This window comes from Trypanosoma brucei, chromosome 7, assembly GCF_000002445.2.
Source record: "Trypanosoma brucei brucei TREU927 chromosome 7, complete sequence".
Classification (NCBI taxonomy): domain Eukaryota; phylum Euglenozoa; class Kinetoplastea; order Trypanosomatida; family Trypanosomatidae; genus Trypanosoma; species Trypanosoma brucei.
Window position 1 is genome coordinate 857137 of NC_007280.1, and position 15748 is coordinate 872884.

The 15748-nt window shown below is 47.0% G+C and overlaps 1 protein-coding gene across 1 annotated transcript, besides 1 other annotated feature; it reads right to left on the reverse strand.

The window, feature by feature from the left end:
• Positions 1-15748: part of a sequence feature (sequence corresponds to BAC RPCI93-28B13) that runs on past both edges of the window.
• Positions 1752-14756, reverse strand: Tb927.7.3330 (hypothetical protein, conserved; the record flags this gene model as incomplete). Its single annotated transcript, XM_840863.1, has 1 exon — positions 1752-14756. One exon carries the CDS (start codon positions 14754-14756, stop codon positions 1752-1754), a length of 13005 nt encoding a protein of 4334 aa, XP_845956.1.

The window sequence follows — 15748 nt, forward strand, 5'->3', positions numbered from 1 at the left end:
GAGGGAGCGACGACAACGATGAATAAAGAAGGAAAAAAGTTTAAGTCCACAAAAGAAAGTTTAAGTCGGAGGCCTCCACTGACACCGTTGGCTCAGCAGAGAAAGGGGTGGAGAAGGAGGAGGAATGGGTAAATGAGAGATGTAAAAAAGATCGTGACACCAATGAAGTTATAAAAAGAGACCAGAGACGGAATACCTTGGACGCAGACCGTGTCAACATACCAACAAAAACAATTTTAAAAACAAAAAAATGAAGGTATTCTTGCCAATGAAAAGGGAGAGAACAGTGCGAAAACAGTCAACAGACAAGCACTTGGTATTCACGGACAGTGCAGAGACATTAGAGCGACCCCATCAACCGAAGGAAAAAAAAGAGAAATAGAAAAAGGGAGGCAACCGCGCGATGATCACAAAACAAAAAAAAATCTTACTCCCTCTCTCTGTTTTACAGCTTTTTCTTCTATTTCCTATGCCCTCAGAAGCTGATCGTAGTGGTATAAATAATATACGAACAGTTAAAATGGGAAAAGGAGGAGAGTTACTTACTTTCCTCTCATCCTTCGTTTTGCTGTCGTTCCTTCTTCACTTGTGTTTCTCCCCATACGAAGCTTTCCAAACTACTTCTAAACCTTTCTCCTCGTCGTTGGCCACCGTCCGAAATTACTTGGAAAAGAACAGCGACAAAAAAAAAATCACATATACACATACATACGTATGGACAAACGCTGGGGAAAGAGTGGCAAAAAGAAAAAAAGAAAGAAAAGTGCGACCAAAAAAAGGAAAACAAAAACCGTGGAATAAAAGCGAGACTGGGTCGCAGAACCGCGTGATATCCGCTGCCGAATATAAAACCCCTCCTTCCCCTTCGTATCAACACCTAATCGTAACTGTTAACGGTTAGGATGTTGAAAGCTTGCGAGGAAACCTGCGCGTGTGGGGTGGCATTATCTAGTAAAGGAAAAGAGTTGGGTCAACCGCAAATGCATACGTCTTATTTTTGTTGTTGTTGTTAAAGGGAAAACGGGGTTTACGCAATGAAAAAAAAATGCATACATGCGGGTGCCCACGCAGCTACTCCGTGCAGTATCGGGCAACATGGGAACGGCAGGAATGGAAAGACGCCAACCCCGTCGATACACCGTGCACTAAAAAGTGCAGTTCATCCGTAACGACAACAAGCAACAGTAAGGCAGCAGGAGCGTTAAACGCCACCATCACGGAAAAGAAGATTGCCGCCGCGTGCAAGTGGTTTGCACGACAGTAACCCGGGAGCTTGCTGCTGCATTGGCACATGACCCTCTAAAAGAAAACAAAAACTTAACCCTCCTGTTATAGGCTCACAGAGGCTCGGTGGGCCGAAAAATGGGGGGAATGCAAACCAAGAGACGAAAGGGAAAGACGTATATAAAGGAAAAAACGGCCGCTTCTGCCGCAGCTGCTACTCTGCGGCATCAACTATTTCATTTGCAGTGTCTCAATGACACCTTAACTCACCGTTTTTCCTGAACTTTCTGTTTACTCTTTTTGTTCTTCCCCCGTAAATTGGATTCCCCTATAACGTGAAGACCTCCCTCCCCTCCGGTAAATACATCTTTCCTACCCCCCCCCACGCAGCTGCTTTCGCTGCACCAAACACTCCATCCACTAGCAAAGCTCTATTGAAACAAAAATATTCGTTACATTAGACATCATTCATCGACTGTAACCTAGGTAGTGTATGAGATACCGTATCAATTACACACTGAGTGTCATCAATGGTGCGCCCATGGCCCTCCCAAATGCGTTGTTGGGCAACCGGTTGCGTCGCCCTCGTCCTCATCGTCTTCACCTTCCTCAACAGAGCGCAAAAGCGATATCTCACGCAAAAGCTCCTTTGCACTCGTGGCAGAAACCTGACAACCACGAATGCGCGAGTCCAGATCCGTCATCAGTCCACCTATGTTGCGATTTAGCTCATCCACCACATCGTCGTGTTGTCTCCCTTTAGACTGTAATTCGACCATAAGTGCCTCTTTTTCACGCTTCAAACGCTCAAGCTGATGGCGCATCGAGCTAATGATATCTGTCCCACCCACGGCCAGATTGCTTGCAGACGGTACAGTCACCGCTGAGGTGGTGGAATTGCCAGTCTCTCCGAGATGCTCTGACGATGTCCAGGGGAGGGGAACGGGCATACCACCCTGTAGTTCCTCGATTCTGGCCTCCAGTTGTTGCATGACTGCCTCCACCTCACGCATCTCGTCGTCCTTAGCGTCTTGCAGGTCAAAGAGTTCCTGTTCACGGGCCTCCAGGGCCATCAACGCCGCCTTCTCCGCTGCTCGGGCTCCTTCAAGGACATTAACAAACTCATCGAGTTTACCAATGGTGTCAGTGTATTCAAACCCCTTCTCGTCCAACTCAAGCAACAGTGCAGCAATTTTTCTGTTAAGTGCATCAAGATCCTCTTTGTGAGTGATCTCCCGCTGTTCTAACTCTTCCCTCAGGGCAGCGTTCTCTTCGCTAAGTTTCTTAACCTCCTGTTCAAGTTCACCTACGAGATAAACGCCACTCATTAACTCTTCAACCTTTCCACGGGCCACCTCCACGTGCGAACTTCGTGCCTTTTCAAGCATGTTGAACAGTGAGAGAAGCATCTCGTCACGGAACTTTTTGTCCCTATCTTGGGTGCAACGAAGTTCAAGTAACTCTTCCTCACGGGCAAAAAGCTCACTGCGCACCGTGCACTCAGCCTGACGAGCCTCATCCAATAGTACGACCATCTCCTCCATATTCTCCAGCATTTCGGTGTGTTCTGTGGCCCGCTCCTCAAGTTCGTCAAGTAAGTCACCTTCACGTTTCGCGCGAATACGGTCACGGTTGAGGAACCCAACGACCAATAAGCACTGCAGCGAAGACAAAGAAGAGCGTTCAATAACCAAACGAGACAAGACCTCATCAACGAAAACACCCTGCTCATCAACCATGACACCGCAGGCACGCCGCAAGAATGAAGACATCGTCAAATTGCCGCCACCAGCATCGTTAGTCCCAATACTACTGCCCAAAAGCAGCCGCTGCGTTTCCCTGAATGGGTAATGCTGAAGCCGTTGAGCAATTTCCGAAGGATGAATGCTTGAAGGATGGGTGACATCAAATTCAACCACACGACCACTCGGAGTGAACGTTACATTACTCACACAATCCCTGTAGACACGACATGCATTAGCAGCATCAACAACAACAGCACAACGTAACTCTTCCGGTTTATTCTTCAGCAACTCATCTAACCTCTCACCTTGAAGTTGAACACACTGAGAACTTACCATGCAATCTCCCTCCATCGAAGCCATCCACCGAGAATCATGTTTGCGCTCCTCCTCGCCGCCACGCGAAGGCTCATTCAACGCTTCCTCTAAGTCGTCCAGAGCGTTCGACATCAACACAGAAGGGCGATCATTGTGCGAAGAAGCGTCCACCACATCGACACCACTCCTCAGTTTTTTCAAAGCATCTACAGCTTTACGAAGCCCATCGCTCTGAGATACCAATTCATTGGTCTTGCGCTCATTCACAGCCTGCAGTTCCATCACCTGCTCCTCCATATCACGAAGTCGTCTTTGTTGCTTGTCCAACTCATCTACCCTCAGTTCATCAGTGCCCCGCAATTGTTCATTCTGTGTCAGAAATTCTTTCAGACGGTCACCAAGTTCCTGAAGTAGTTCGCCCTGAACAACAAGTTCATGAGATTTAATATCAAGTTCCTTCCGCAACTCGTCGTTTTCCGAAGATATCTCAGAGAGCTTCAGACGCAATTCCTTCACATCAGATAAAAGACATTCGATTTCTTTAGAATTTTCATCATCAACACTACGGAGATCGATATTTTCCCGCTTCACAAGAATCAACTCATTTTTGATAACACCAATACCATCACCGTCACCAGAAACATCCACATCAGCACTCTTCTCCTTCAAAAGATATTCACCATCAGAATCAATTTTCATAGCACCGTCCTTCGCATCCCGAGAAACATCACGATCATCATTACGTAAAGAAAAAAGTTCGTTACTTCGTCTCAGTTCCTCATTCTCAGTGCGTAGTTCAGCAAGTTGCTCCTCCATCTCATGAAGTTTCTCATTCTGCACATCAAGTTCACGTGCCTTGTCCCCTTCAGTATTGCGAAGCTCCTCATTCTCAGCGCGTAGTTCAGCAAGTTGCTCTTCCATCTCATGAAGTTTCTCATTCTGCACATCAAGTTCACGTGCCTTGTCACCATCAGTATTGCGAAGCTCCTCATTTTCAGCGCGTAGTTCAGCAAGTTGCTCCTCCATCTCATGAAGTTTCTCATTCTGCACATCAAGTTCACGTGCCTTGTCACCATCAGTATTGCGAAGCTCCTCATTTTCAGCGCGTAGTTCGGCAAGTTGCTCCTCCATCTCATGAAGTTTCTCATTCTGCACATCAAGTTCACGTGCCTTGTCACCATCAGTATTGCGAAGCTCCTCATTTTCAGCGCGTAGTTCAGCAAGTTGCTCCTCCATCTCATGAAGTTTCTCATTCTGCACATCAAGTTCACGTGCCTTGTCACCATCAGTATTGCGAAGCTCCTCATTTTCAGCGCGTAGTTCAGCAAGTTGCTCCTCCATCTCATGAAGTTTCTCATTCTGCACATCAAGTTCACGTGCCTTGTCACCATCAGTATTGCGAAGCTCCTCATTTTCAGCGCGTAGTTCGGCAAGTTGCTCCTCCATCTCATGAAGTTTCTCATTCTGCACATCAAGTTCACGTGCCTTGTCACCATCAGTATTGCGAAGCTCCTCATTTTCAGCGCGTAGTTCAGCAAGTTGCTCCTCCATCTCATGAAGTTTCTCATTCTGCACATCAAGTTCACGTGCCTTGTCACCATCAGTATTGCGAAGCTCCTCATTTTCAGCGCGTAGTTCAGCAAGTTGCTCCTCCATCTCATGAAGTTTCTCATTCTGCACATCAAGTTCACGTGCCTTGTCACCATCAGTATTGCGAAGCTCCTCATTTTCAGCGCGTAGTTCAGCAAGTTGCTCCTCCATCTCATGAAGTTTCTCATTCTGCACATCAAGTTCACGTGCCTTGTCCCCTTCAGTATTGCGAAGCTCCTCATTTTCAGCGCGTAGTTCAGCAAGTTGCTCCTCCATCTCATGAAGTTTCTCATTCTGCACATCAAGTTCACGTGCCTTGTCACCATCAGTATTGCGAAGCTCCTCATTTTCAGCGCGTAGTTCAGCAAGTTGCTCCTCCATCTCATGAAGTTTCTCATTCTGCACATCAAGTTCACGTGCCTTGTCACCATCAGTATTGCGAAGCTCCTCATTTTCAGCGCGTAGTTCAGCAAGTTGCTCTTCCATCTCATGAAGTTTCTCATTCTGTACATCAAGTTCACGTGCCTTGTCACCTTCAGTATTGCGAAGCTCCTCATTCTCAGCGCGTAGTTCAGCAAGTTGCTCCTCCATCTCATGAAGTTTCTCATTCTGTACATCAAGTTCACGTGCCTTGTCACCATCAGTATTGCGAAGCTCCTCATTCTCAGCGCGTAGTTCAGCAAGTTGCTCCTCCATCTCATGAAGTTTCTCATTCTGCACATCAAGTTCACGTGCCTTGTCACCATCAGTATTGCGAAGCTCCTCATTTTCAGCGCGTAGTTCAGCAAGTTGCTCCTCCATCTCATGAAGTTTCTCATTCTGCACATCAAGTTCACGTGCCTTGTCACCATCAGTATTGCGAAGCTCCTCATTCTCAGCGCGTAGTTCAGCAAGTTGCTCCTCCATCTCATGAAGTTTCTCATTCTGCACATCAAGTTCACGTGCCTTGTCACCATCAGTATTGCGAAGCTCCTCATTCTCAGCGCGTAGTTCAGCAAGTTGCTCCTCCATCTCATGAAGTTTCTCATTCTGTACATCAAGTTCACGTGCCTTGTCACCATCAGTATTGCGAAGCTCCTCATTCTCAGCGCGTAGTTCAGCAAGTTGCTCTTCCATCTCATGAAGTTTCTCATTCTGCACATCAAGTTCACGTGCCTTGTCACCATCAGTATTGCGAAGCTCCTCATTCTCAGCGCGTAGTTCAGCAAGTTGCTCCTCCATCTCATGAAGTTTCTCGTTCTGCACATCAAGTTCACGTGCCTTGTCACCATCAGTATTGCGAAGCTCCTCATTTTCAGCGCGTAGTTCAGCAAGTTGCTCCTCCATCTCATGAAGTTTCTCATTCTGCACATCAAGTTCACGTGCCTTGTCACCATCAGTATTGCGAAGCTCCTCATTCTCAGCGCGTAGTTCAGCAAGTTGCTCCTCCATCTCATGAAGTTTCTCATTCTGCACATCAAGTTCACGTGCCTTGTCCCCTTCAGTATTGCGAAGCTCCTCATTCTCAGTGCGTAGTCCATTTATCTTCTGTTCAAGTTCTTTTTGTAGGTAGAGAAGTTGCTGATTTCTTACTTCTAGTTCTCTTAATTTAGCGTGCTGCTCCTCTCGTATTCCTGTATTTTCGGTGCGCACTTCTCGGAGTTGTTCAACTAGTTCTTGGACTCTTCCTGATTGGACGCATAGATCGAGTGACTTTTCCACTTCGTGTTCGCGTAGCTGTTCGTTTTCTTTTTGTAGTTCGTTGGCATCTTGCTGTAGTTGTCGTAGTTGTGAATTTAGCTCCTCTATTTGATTTGTTTTACTGTTACAAATTTGCTGGAGATTGCTGTGAGATTCAGATAAAGTTCTCATCTGCCGATGTACATCCTGTATGTATTCGCTCTGCTTTTTTGCATCTACAGATATAATTTCATTATTTTTACAGAGTTCCTCATTTTCCCTAGCCAGAGTATTTAATTGGTTCTCTACAGCAGTTAGCCGCGCCTGTTGTGCAGCTAGTTCATTTGTTTTCTCCTCTTGTAATCGGAGAAGATCATCCCTCTCAGACGAAACATCATGCAGTTTTGCGCCAAGTTCACAGAGTTCTTGTTCTAGAGTATTCAGTTGTTGACGGCCTTCGTCGATTTGCTCCTTCAATAGATCTAGGCCATCCTTAGGTTCATTTAATTTCAACAGCAGCCGCTGCGTTTCCCTGAATGGGTAATGCTGAAGCCGTTGAGCAATTTCCGAAGGATGAATGCTTGAAGGATGGGTGACATCAAATTCAACCACACGACCACTCGGAGTGAACGTTACATTACTCACACAATCCCTGTAGACACGACATGCATTAGCAGCATCAACAACAACAGCACAACGTAACTCTTCCGGTTTATTCTTCAGCAACTCATCTAACCTCTCACCTTGAAGTTGAACACACTGAGAACTTACCATGCAATCTCCCTCCATCGAAGCCATCCACCGAGAATCATGTTTCCGCAGCTCATCATTTTCAGCACGAATCGCCTTCAGACTCTCTTGTAGCAAAGAAATTTTGGACTCAACGTTAGCAATCAGTTCATTAAGAGACTCAATTTCCTTTGCGTTATCAGATTCGGCAAGACGAAGTTGCTCATTTTCCTCCTTAAGTTGTTGCAAATGTCGCTCCACCTCGCACACATGTTTCTTGAGCAAATCAAGCTCACGGGCTTTTTCTTCTTCAGCACGGTGGAGCTCCTCGCTTTCTTTACTCAACTTTTTGATGTGTTGATCCTTTGCCGAACAGAGTTCATTTTGCGCATCAAGCTCAATCACCTTCTCTCTGACACACTCCCTCAATGCATCCACTTCCTCTTGCATCTTCTTCACCTTTTCCTCCATTTCCTCCAGATGACGACTCCGCAAGTCAAGTTCACGTGCCTTTTCGGCCTCCGAATCCCGAAGCCCACCGTTTTCAGTGCGAAGTTCAGCAAGTTGCTCTTCCATCTCATTAAGTTTCTCATTCTGCACATCAAGTTCACGTGCTTTCGCCTCATCAGAGCCGCGAAGTTGCTCATTTTGAACTAAAAATTCTTGAAGCTTACCGTCCAAGTCACCTAGTAAACCTTCCTGAACAACAAGATCATTCGACTTACACTCCAAAGTTCTCTTGAGATCACAATTTTCTTCCACTAAAGCATCTAATTGGTTCTCTACAGCAGTTAGCCGCGCCTGTTGTGCAGCTAGTTCATTTGTTTTCTCCTCTTGTAATCGGAGAAGATCATCCCTCTCAGACGAAACATCATGCAGTTTTGCGCCAAGTTCACAGAGTTCTTGTTCTAGAGTATTCAGTTGTTGACGGCCTTCGTCGATTTGCTCCTTCAATAGATCTAGGCCATCCTTAGGTTCATTTAATTTCAACAGCAGCCGCTGCGTTTCCCTGAATGGGTAATGCTGAAGCCGTTGAGCAATTTCCGAAGGATGAATGCTTGAAGGATGGGTGACATCAAATTCAACCACACGACCACTCGGAGTGAACGTTACATTACTCACACAATCCCTGTAGACACGACATGCATTAGCAGCATCAACAACAACAGCACAACGTAACTCTTCCGGTTTATTCTTCAGCAACTCATCTAACCTCTCACCTTGAAGTTGAACACACTGAGAACTTACCATGCAATCTCCCTCCATCGAAGCCATCCACCGAGAATCATGTTTCCGCAGCTCATCATTTTCAGCACGAATCGCCTTCAGACTCTCTTGTAGCAAAGAAATTTTGGACTCAACGTTAACAATCAGTTCATTAAGAGACTCAATTTCCTTTGCGTTATCAAAATCAGTAAGACGAAGTTGCTCATTTTCCTCCTTAAGTTGTTGCAAATGCCGTTCCATCTCATGAAGTTTCTCATTCTGTACATCAAGTTCACGTGCCTTGTCACCATCAGTATTGCGAAGCTCCTCATTCTCAGCGCGTAGTTCAGCAAGTTGCTCCTCCATCTCATGAAGTTTCTCATTCTGCACATCAAGTTCACGTGCCTTGTCACCATCAGTATTGCGAAGCTCCTCATTTTCCTCCTTAAGTTGTTGCAAATGCCGTTCCATCTCATGAAGTTTCTCATTCTGTACATCAAGTTCACGTGCCTTGTCACCATCAGTATTGCGAAGCTCCTCATTCTCAGCGCGTAGTTCAGCAAGTTGCTCCTCCATCTCATGAAGTTTCTCATTCTGCACATCAAGTTCACGTGCCTTGTCACCATCAGTATTGCGAAGCTCCTCATTCTCAGCGCGTAGTTCAGCAAGTTGCTCTTCCATCTCATGAAGTTTCTCATTCTGCACATCAAGTTCACGTGCCTTGTCCCCTTCAGTATTGCGAAGCTCCTCATTCTCAGCGCGTAGTTCAGCAAGTTGCTCCTCCATCTCATGAAGTTTCTCATTCTGCACATCAAGTTCACGTGCCTTGTCACCATCAGTATTGCGAAGCTCCTCATTCTCAGCGCGTAGTTCAGCAAGTTGCTCTTCCATCTCATGAAGTTTCTCATTCTGCACATCAAGTTCACGTGCCTTGTCCCCTTCAGTATTGCGAAGCTCCTCATTCTCAGCGCGTAGTTCAGCAAGTTGCTCCTCCATCTCATGAAGTTTCTCATTCTGCACATCAAGTTCACGTGCCTTGTCACCATCAGTATTGCGAAGCTCCTCATTCTCAGCGCGTAGTTCAGCAAGTTGCTCCTCCATCTCATGAAGTTTCTCATTCTGTACATCAAGTTCACGTGCCTTGTCACCATCAGTATTGCGAAGCTCCTCATTCTCAGCGCGTAGTTCAGCAAGTTGCTCTTCCATCTCATGAAGTTTCTCATTCTGCACATCAAGTTCACGTGCCTTGTCACCATCAGTATTGCGAAGCTCCTCATTCTCAGCGCGTAGTTCAGCAAGTTGCTCTTCCATCTCATGAAGTTTCTCATTCTGCACATCAAGTTCACGTGCCTTGTCACCATCAGTATTGCGAAGCTCCTCATTCTCAGCGCGTAGTTCAGCAAGTTGCTCTTCCATCTCATGAAGTTTCTCATTCTGTACATCAAGTTCACGTGCCTTGTCACCATCAGTATTGCGAAGCTCCTCATTTTCAGCGCGTAGTTCAGCAAGTTGCTCCTCCATCTCATGAAGTTTCTCATTCTGCACATCAAGTTCACGTGCCTTGTCACCTTCAGTATTGCGAAGCTCCTCATTTTCAGCGCGTAGTTCAGCAAGTTGCTCTTCCATCTCATGAAGTTTCTCATTCTGTACATCAAGTTCACGTGCCTTGTCACCATCAGTATTGCGAAGCTCCTCATTTTCAGCGCGTAGTTCGGCAAGTTGCTCCTCCATCTCATGAAGTTTCTCATTCTGTACATCAAGTTCACGTGCCTTGTCACCATCAGTATTGCGAAGCTCCTCATTTTCAGCGCGTAGTTCGGCAAGTTGCTCCTCCATCTCATGAAGTTTCTCATTCTGTACATCAAGTTCACGTGCCTTGTCACCATCAGTATTGCGAAGCTCCTCATTTTCAGCGCGTAGTTCAGCAAGTTGCTCCTCCATCTCATGAAGTTTCTCATTCTGCACATCAAGTTCACGTGCCTTGTCCCCTTCAGTATTGCGAAGCTCCTCATTCTCAGCGCGTAGTTCAGCAAGTTGCTCCTCCATCTCATGAAGTTTCTCATTCTGCACATCAAGTTCACGTGCCTTGTCCCCTTCAGTATTGCGAAGCTCCTCATTCTCAGTGCGTAGTTCAGCAAGTTGCTCCTCCATCTCATGAAGTTTCTCATTCTGCACATCAAGTTCACGTGCCTTGTCCCCTTCAGTATTGCGAAGCTCCTCATTTTCAGCGCGTAGTTCAGCAAGTTGCTCCTCCATCTCATGAAGTTTCTCATTCTGTACATCAAGTTCACGTGCCTTGTCACCATCAGTATTGCGAAGCTCCTCATTCTCAGCGCGTAGTTCAGCAAGTTGCTCTTCCATCTCATGAAGTTTCTCATTCTGCACATCAAGTTCACGTGCCTTGTCCCCTTCAGTATTGCGAAGCTCCTCATTCTCTGCGCGTAGTTCAGCAAGTTGCTCCTCCATCTCATGAAGTTTCTCATTCTGTACATCAAGTTCACGTGCCTTGTCACCATCAGTATTGCGAAGCTCCTCATTCTCAGCGCGTAGTTCAGCAAGTTGCTCCTCCATCTCATGAAGTTTCTCATTCTGTACATCAAGTTCACGTGCCTTGTCACCATCAGTATTGCGAAGCTCCTCATTCTCAGCGCGTAGTTCAGCAAGTTGCTCTTCCATCTCATGAAGTTTCTCATTCTGCACATCAAGTTCACGTGCCTTGTCCCCTTCAGTATTGCGAAGCTCCTCATTCTCAGCGCGTAGTTCGGCAAGTTGCTCCTCCATCTCATGAAGTTTCTCATTCTGCACATCAAGTTCACGTGCCTTGTCCCCTTCAGTATTGCGAAGCTCCTCATTCTCAGCGCGTAGTTCAGCAAGTTGCTCCTCCATCTCATGAAGTTTCTCATTCTGCACATCAAGTTCACGTGCCTTGTCCCCTTCAGTATTGCGAAGCTCCTCATTTTCAGCGCGTAGTTCAGCAAGTTGTTCCTCCATCTCATGAAGTTTCTCATTCTGCACATCAAGTTCACGTGCCTTGTCCCCTTCAGTATTGCGAAGCTCCTCATTTTCAGCGCGTAGTTCGGCAAGTTGCTCCTCCATCTCATGAAGTTTCTCATTCTGCACATCAAGTTCACGTGCCTTGTCCCCTTCAGTATTGCGAAGCTCCTCATTCTCAGCGCGTAGTTCAGCAAGTTGCTCCTCCATCTCATGAAGTTTCTCATTCTGCACATCAAGTTCACGTGCCTTGTCACCATCAGTATTGCGAAGCTCCTCATTCTCAGCGCGTAGTTCAGCAAGTTGCTCCTCCATCTCATGAAGTTTCTCATTCTGCACATCAAGTTCACGTGCCTTGTCACCATCAGTATTGCGAAGCTCCTCATTTTCAGCGCGTAGTTCAGCAAGTTGCTCTTCCATCTCATGAACGTATCCCTGCAGCTGGACGTCACCTGATGCTGCTTCCCTAATGCGATGAAGCTCCTCATTTTCAGCGCGTAGTTCAGCAAGTTGCTCTTCCATCTCATGAACGTATCCCTGCAGCTCGACGTCACCTGATGCTGCTTCCCTAATGCGATGAAGCTCCTCATTTTCAGCGCGTAGTTCAGCAAGTTGCTCTTCCATCTCATGAACGTATCCCTGCAGCTCGACGTCACCTGATGCTGCTTCCCTAATGCGATGAAGCTCCTCATTTTCAGCGCGTAGTTCAGCAAGTTGCTCTTCCATCTCATGAACGTATCCCTGCAGCTCGACGTCACCTGAAGCTGCTTCCCTAATGCAATGAAGCTCTTCTTTTTCTATTAGTTGTCCTATTATCTGTTGATGTGGTCGCATGGGGCTGTGTTGTCCTTGTTTGTCTTCTTTTATTCGTACTGCTTTTCTTTCTTCGGGGGACTCTTCGCTTAATGGTTCTTCGGTTTTTTGTTGCCTCTGACGATGTGCTCTTATGTTACATATATTATCTTTGTCGTGATCACGTAACGATTCGTCTTGTTCATGTAGCTTGCTGTGCTCTGTTGGGGTTTCTTTTCTGTACGTTTCCCTTGTCTGACATTCTTCTGAACTTTCGACGGATGTGTTGGTGCGGGTTGTTTCTTCTTCGCTAGTTTCTTTCTCTAAAAGATATCCGTCGTCTTTTGCGTCCTCGGTTTTTGTTTGAATAACTTCTTCTTTGTTTTCTTTTGTCCGGCGTAGTAAAGTGTTTTCGTCATTCAGTATGCGTAGCCTCTCCTCCAATGCTTTTATGTGCCCTCGTAGTTCCTCAATCTGAGCAATTTCCTCCCTGGTGGACATGAATAAATCACCATCGTCCAGGGTTTCGTGCAAACTGTGAGAATAAGAAGGACTGTCTTGGTGATCTCCTTCCCTCCGGCCTCTATTGCTGTGTTGGTGAGGGTCACTTTCTCCTTGTTTCCCGATCGTTTGCATTAGTTGCAACACTGAAAGAAACTCTGCCCTCCTGACCCGTTGTGCGAGATCGTATTGTGACACGGAAGGAGGGTGAGAGACGGTGAACACGACAGATGTGTAGTACTCATTGAAACAAATATCGTCAATATCACTGATATCTACCTGGCAAGCACGAGCGGCATCCACAAGAACGGCTTTGTTGATATCTTCTCTATTGTTGATTATGTGCGTCCTCCATTCACGGAGATCGATATTCTTTTTGAGTGTGGATGTGACCCTCTCCCCATGTTGGTCTTTATGTCCCTCGATGATGTAGCCCTCTCTGCTCCCACCGCGAGTTGATGCATGCAGCGGAGACTCGTGCTCACTTACCCCCTGGTCCGTAGCGTCGTATCCTCTAATCTGATCACCGCTGCTTTCCCTTTGTAGTTCCTCTATTTCTTTGCGGTAGTGCTCCAGCTGACGAAGATCTTCGTCATGGCGCTGCTTAAGTTCGCTGATCTTGATTATCCCTTCTTGGCGCGTCTTCTCTGCCAGTTCACGCTGCTCGTTCAGGAGCTGCTGTAGCTCGTTGTTCACCCGCTGCGCTTCTTCAATTTGTTGTAAGAGGTCACTGTTCTCTTCATGGGCAATATCAGTGGAATTTTGCCGTGGCTGAGAGTCCACTGCTTCGTCCTTCGGCTGCAAACCACCACAGCTGAACCCCCCTTCCAACGCATGATGAAGAGCAACGTGGAGCAGCGGGCGGTGAATGGTAGCGCACCAGTCAATGAACTGCACATCCTTGTCCGTAATGCTAACGACATCACCATTATCATCCGAAATACTCAAAACTGTCAGAATACAAGAACGGGAAACGTTGGTTGACGGCCTATCAGCAGAGGCAACGAACGTAAGGTACTGTTCGCTCTCATCTTCGCAAGCCCCATCGTCAACACTGCTTCCCTCTTCAGCACTGCAGTGCAACTTTGTTTCAATGCGCTTGATTTGCGTGTTCAGTTCCTTTATGTGAGCTATGTGGCTGGTAATATTCGCGTGCAGCTCGTCTGTGGACCGCTGAGAGTTTACGATCTCACATATGACGTGAAACATGCCCATCTGGGCAATGATCCAATCAAAAAGAAGAGGTAGCAGGGTGTCAGTACCGGACCTCGACCCGCCGGTCGTTTTCCCACTTAGTTGATTGCAGTAGAGGTGGACATCGGACATGTAGGCATCGTTGATGTCGTTGTAAAGTTCTACGCTCATATCAGTCATTGGGTCAAATTCCAGCAACCGCTGTATGTAGGTCGGATCCCTCACAGCGGCCCGCAGGTCCTCCCACGACCATGAGGAATCAACAACCAAGTCCTCATTTAGAAGTGCGACAGTTGCCTCTAGCGCAAGCCGAAGTTGCACCGATGGAACCCGTGTGTTGAACACTTCGTGAAGTCGCACCTCCTCTACAGCCGCAATAGCACGACGAACGGCATCGGAAGACTCCTTTGCACGCCCCATGGCCGCCTCATTGTTACGCCGAACAGCCGCCATCTCCTCGCGCAACGCCATAACACTCATGTGGCGGTGCCTCATCTCCTCCATTTTCCTCTCTTTGTCGATCCTTAGTGTGTTGAGAACAGCGGGATCGTGGCTGTTCTGTGGGAGCAACACACGCACCGTAGCGGAACGTGAATCCAGCTGCAACACGCGCCCCAGAAACCATCGCCGCTTGGAAGCTTTGCCTAATAATTCATAGGCCACAAGAGACCCCACGCACAAGGGGTCTTTCACACTATTAAGTAACGACTTCACACGGCTGTGGGTCGGACTAGCGCCTTTGTCCAACGCATGCAGAGAATCTGCTGTTTGTGACCACTCCTCATCGAAATGGCCTTCGGCGGTTGCCATTGTAGGAAAGAGAACACGGAACACTAGCTAAAGCACCCAAAAGTACCTGGTCCCAAAACCCTGGTTGACACTTTGCTACTCTCCCCCTTCCCTCAATCGCTCTACTACACCTCGCTCACAAGTTCTACTGACTTCGCACTCAGCGGAGTTCGGATTCTTCCAAGACACGGCCAAATCCTCTCCTCCTCCTCCTCCTGTTTTTGCCCTTTTTTTTTCGTTCTATTACAAAAATTAAACAAAACTTTTGTCCTCCCCAACACTCACCCTCGCGGTGGCAAACACCAGTAGCAGTGGTGGTGTCGCCTCGTCACACTCGAAATGAACTACCGACTTGGGTGTGTTAACTCAGCCTTTCCACGGGGTTAGATCGCTCTTCAACTTTTCTGGCCCCTGTAGGTGCGGTTCTGACCGTTCTTCGGGAATACTATAATGTACAACGATGCAAGCAGAGGAAACAGGAGAAATGAAATGATGGACACGACCCACTTGTAAAATCGACTAGTGCGTGGGTCTAAAGATAACACACAAATGCACAGTTATTTGTTTCTTACAAAGAAATCCGCACACTCAACGATACTTTTTCGACCTCTTCCTGCCGCTTGCAGTCTGACGCTCTTGCAACGATCCGCAAAAGCACAAGGCCAACACCAAACAGATACGATGCGATATGATATTATACGTATACCCACGTAATATCCAGAAAGTAGCGCATCTGCATCCTCCCCCCCCCCTCGTTGCAGCCACCTGTTTCTACGTGCGGGCACAATAAAGGAAGAAGGTCGCTTCCTTCTCACTATCAAGTGGAGGTCAAAGGAAAGACCACCCCTCTGGTCTGAGGCTTAAAATGAAAACAACGATGTGTCGGCAACTTCTGCAGTTCATTCAGGAGAATGGCACAACGTCGCATGTACGACCACCGTCGCCACCAGCAGCGGCACCGACAGAAGTTGATAGTTATAATTTTTTCCCCCTTTTAAAGTTCTGTACCGCGT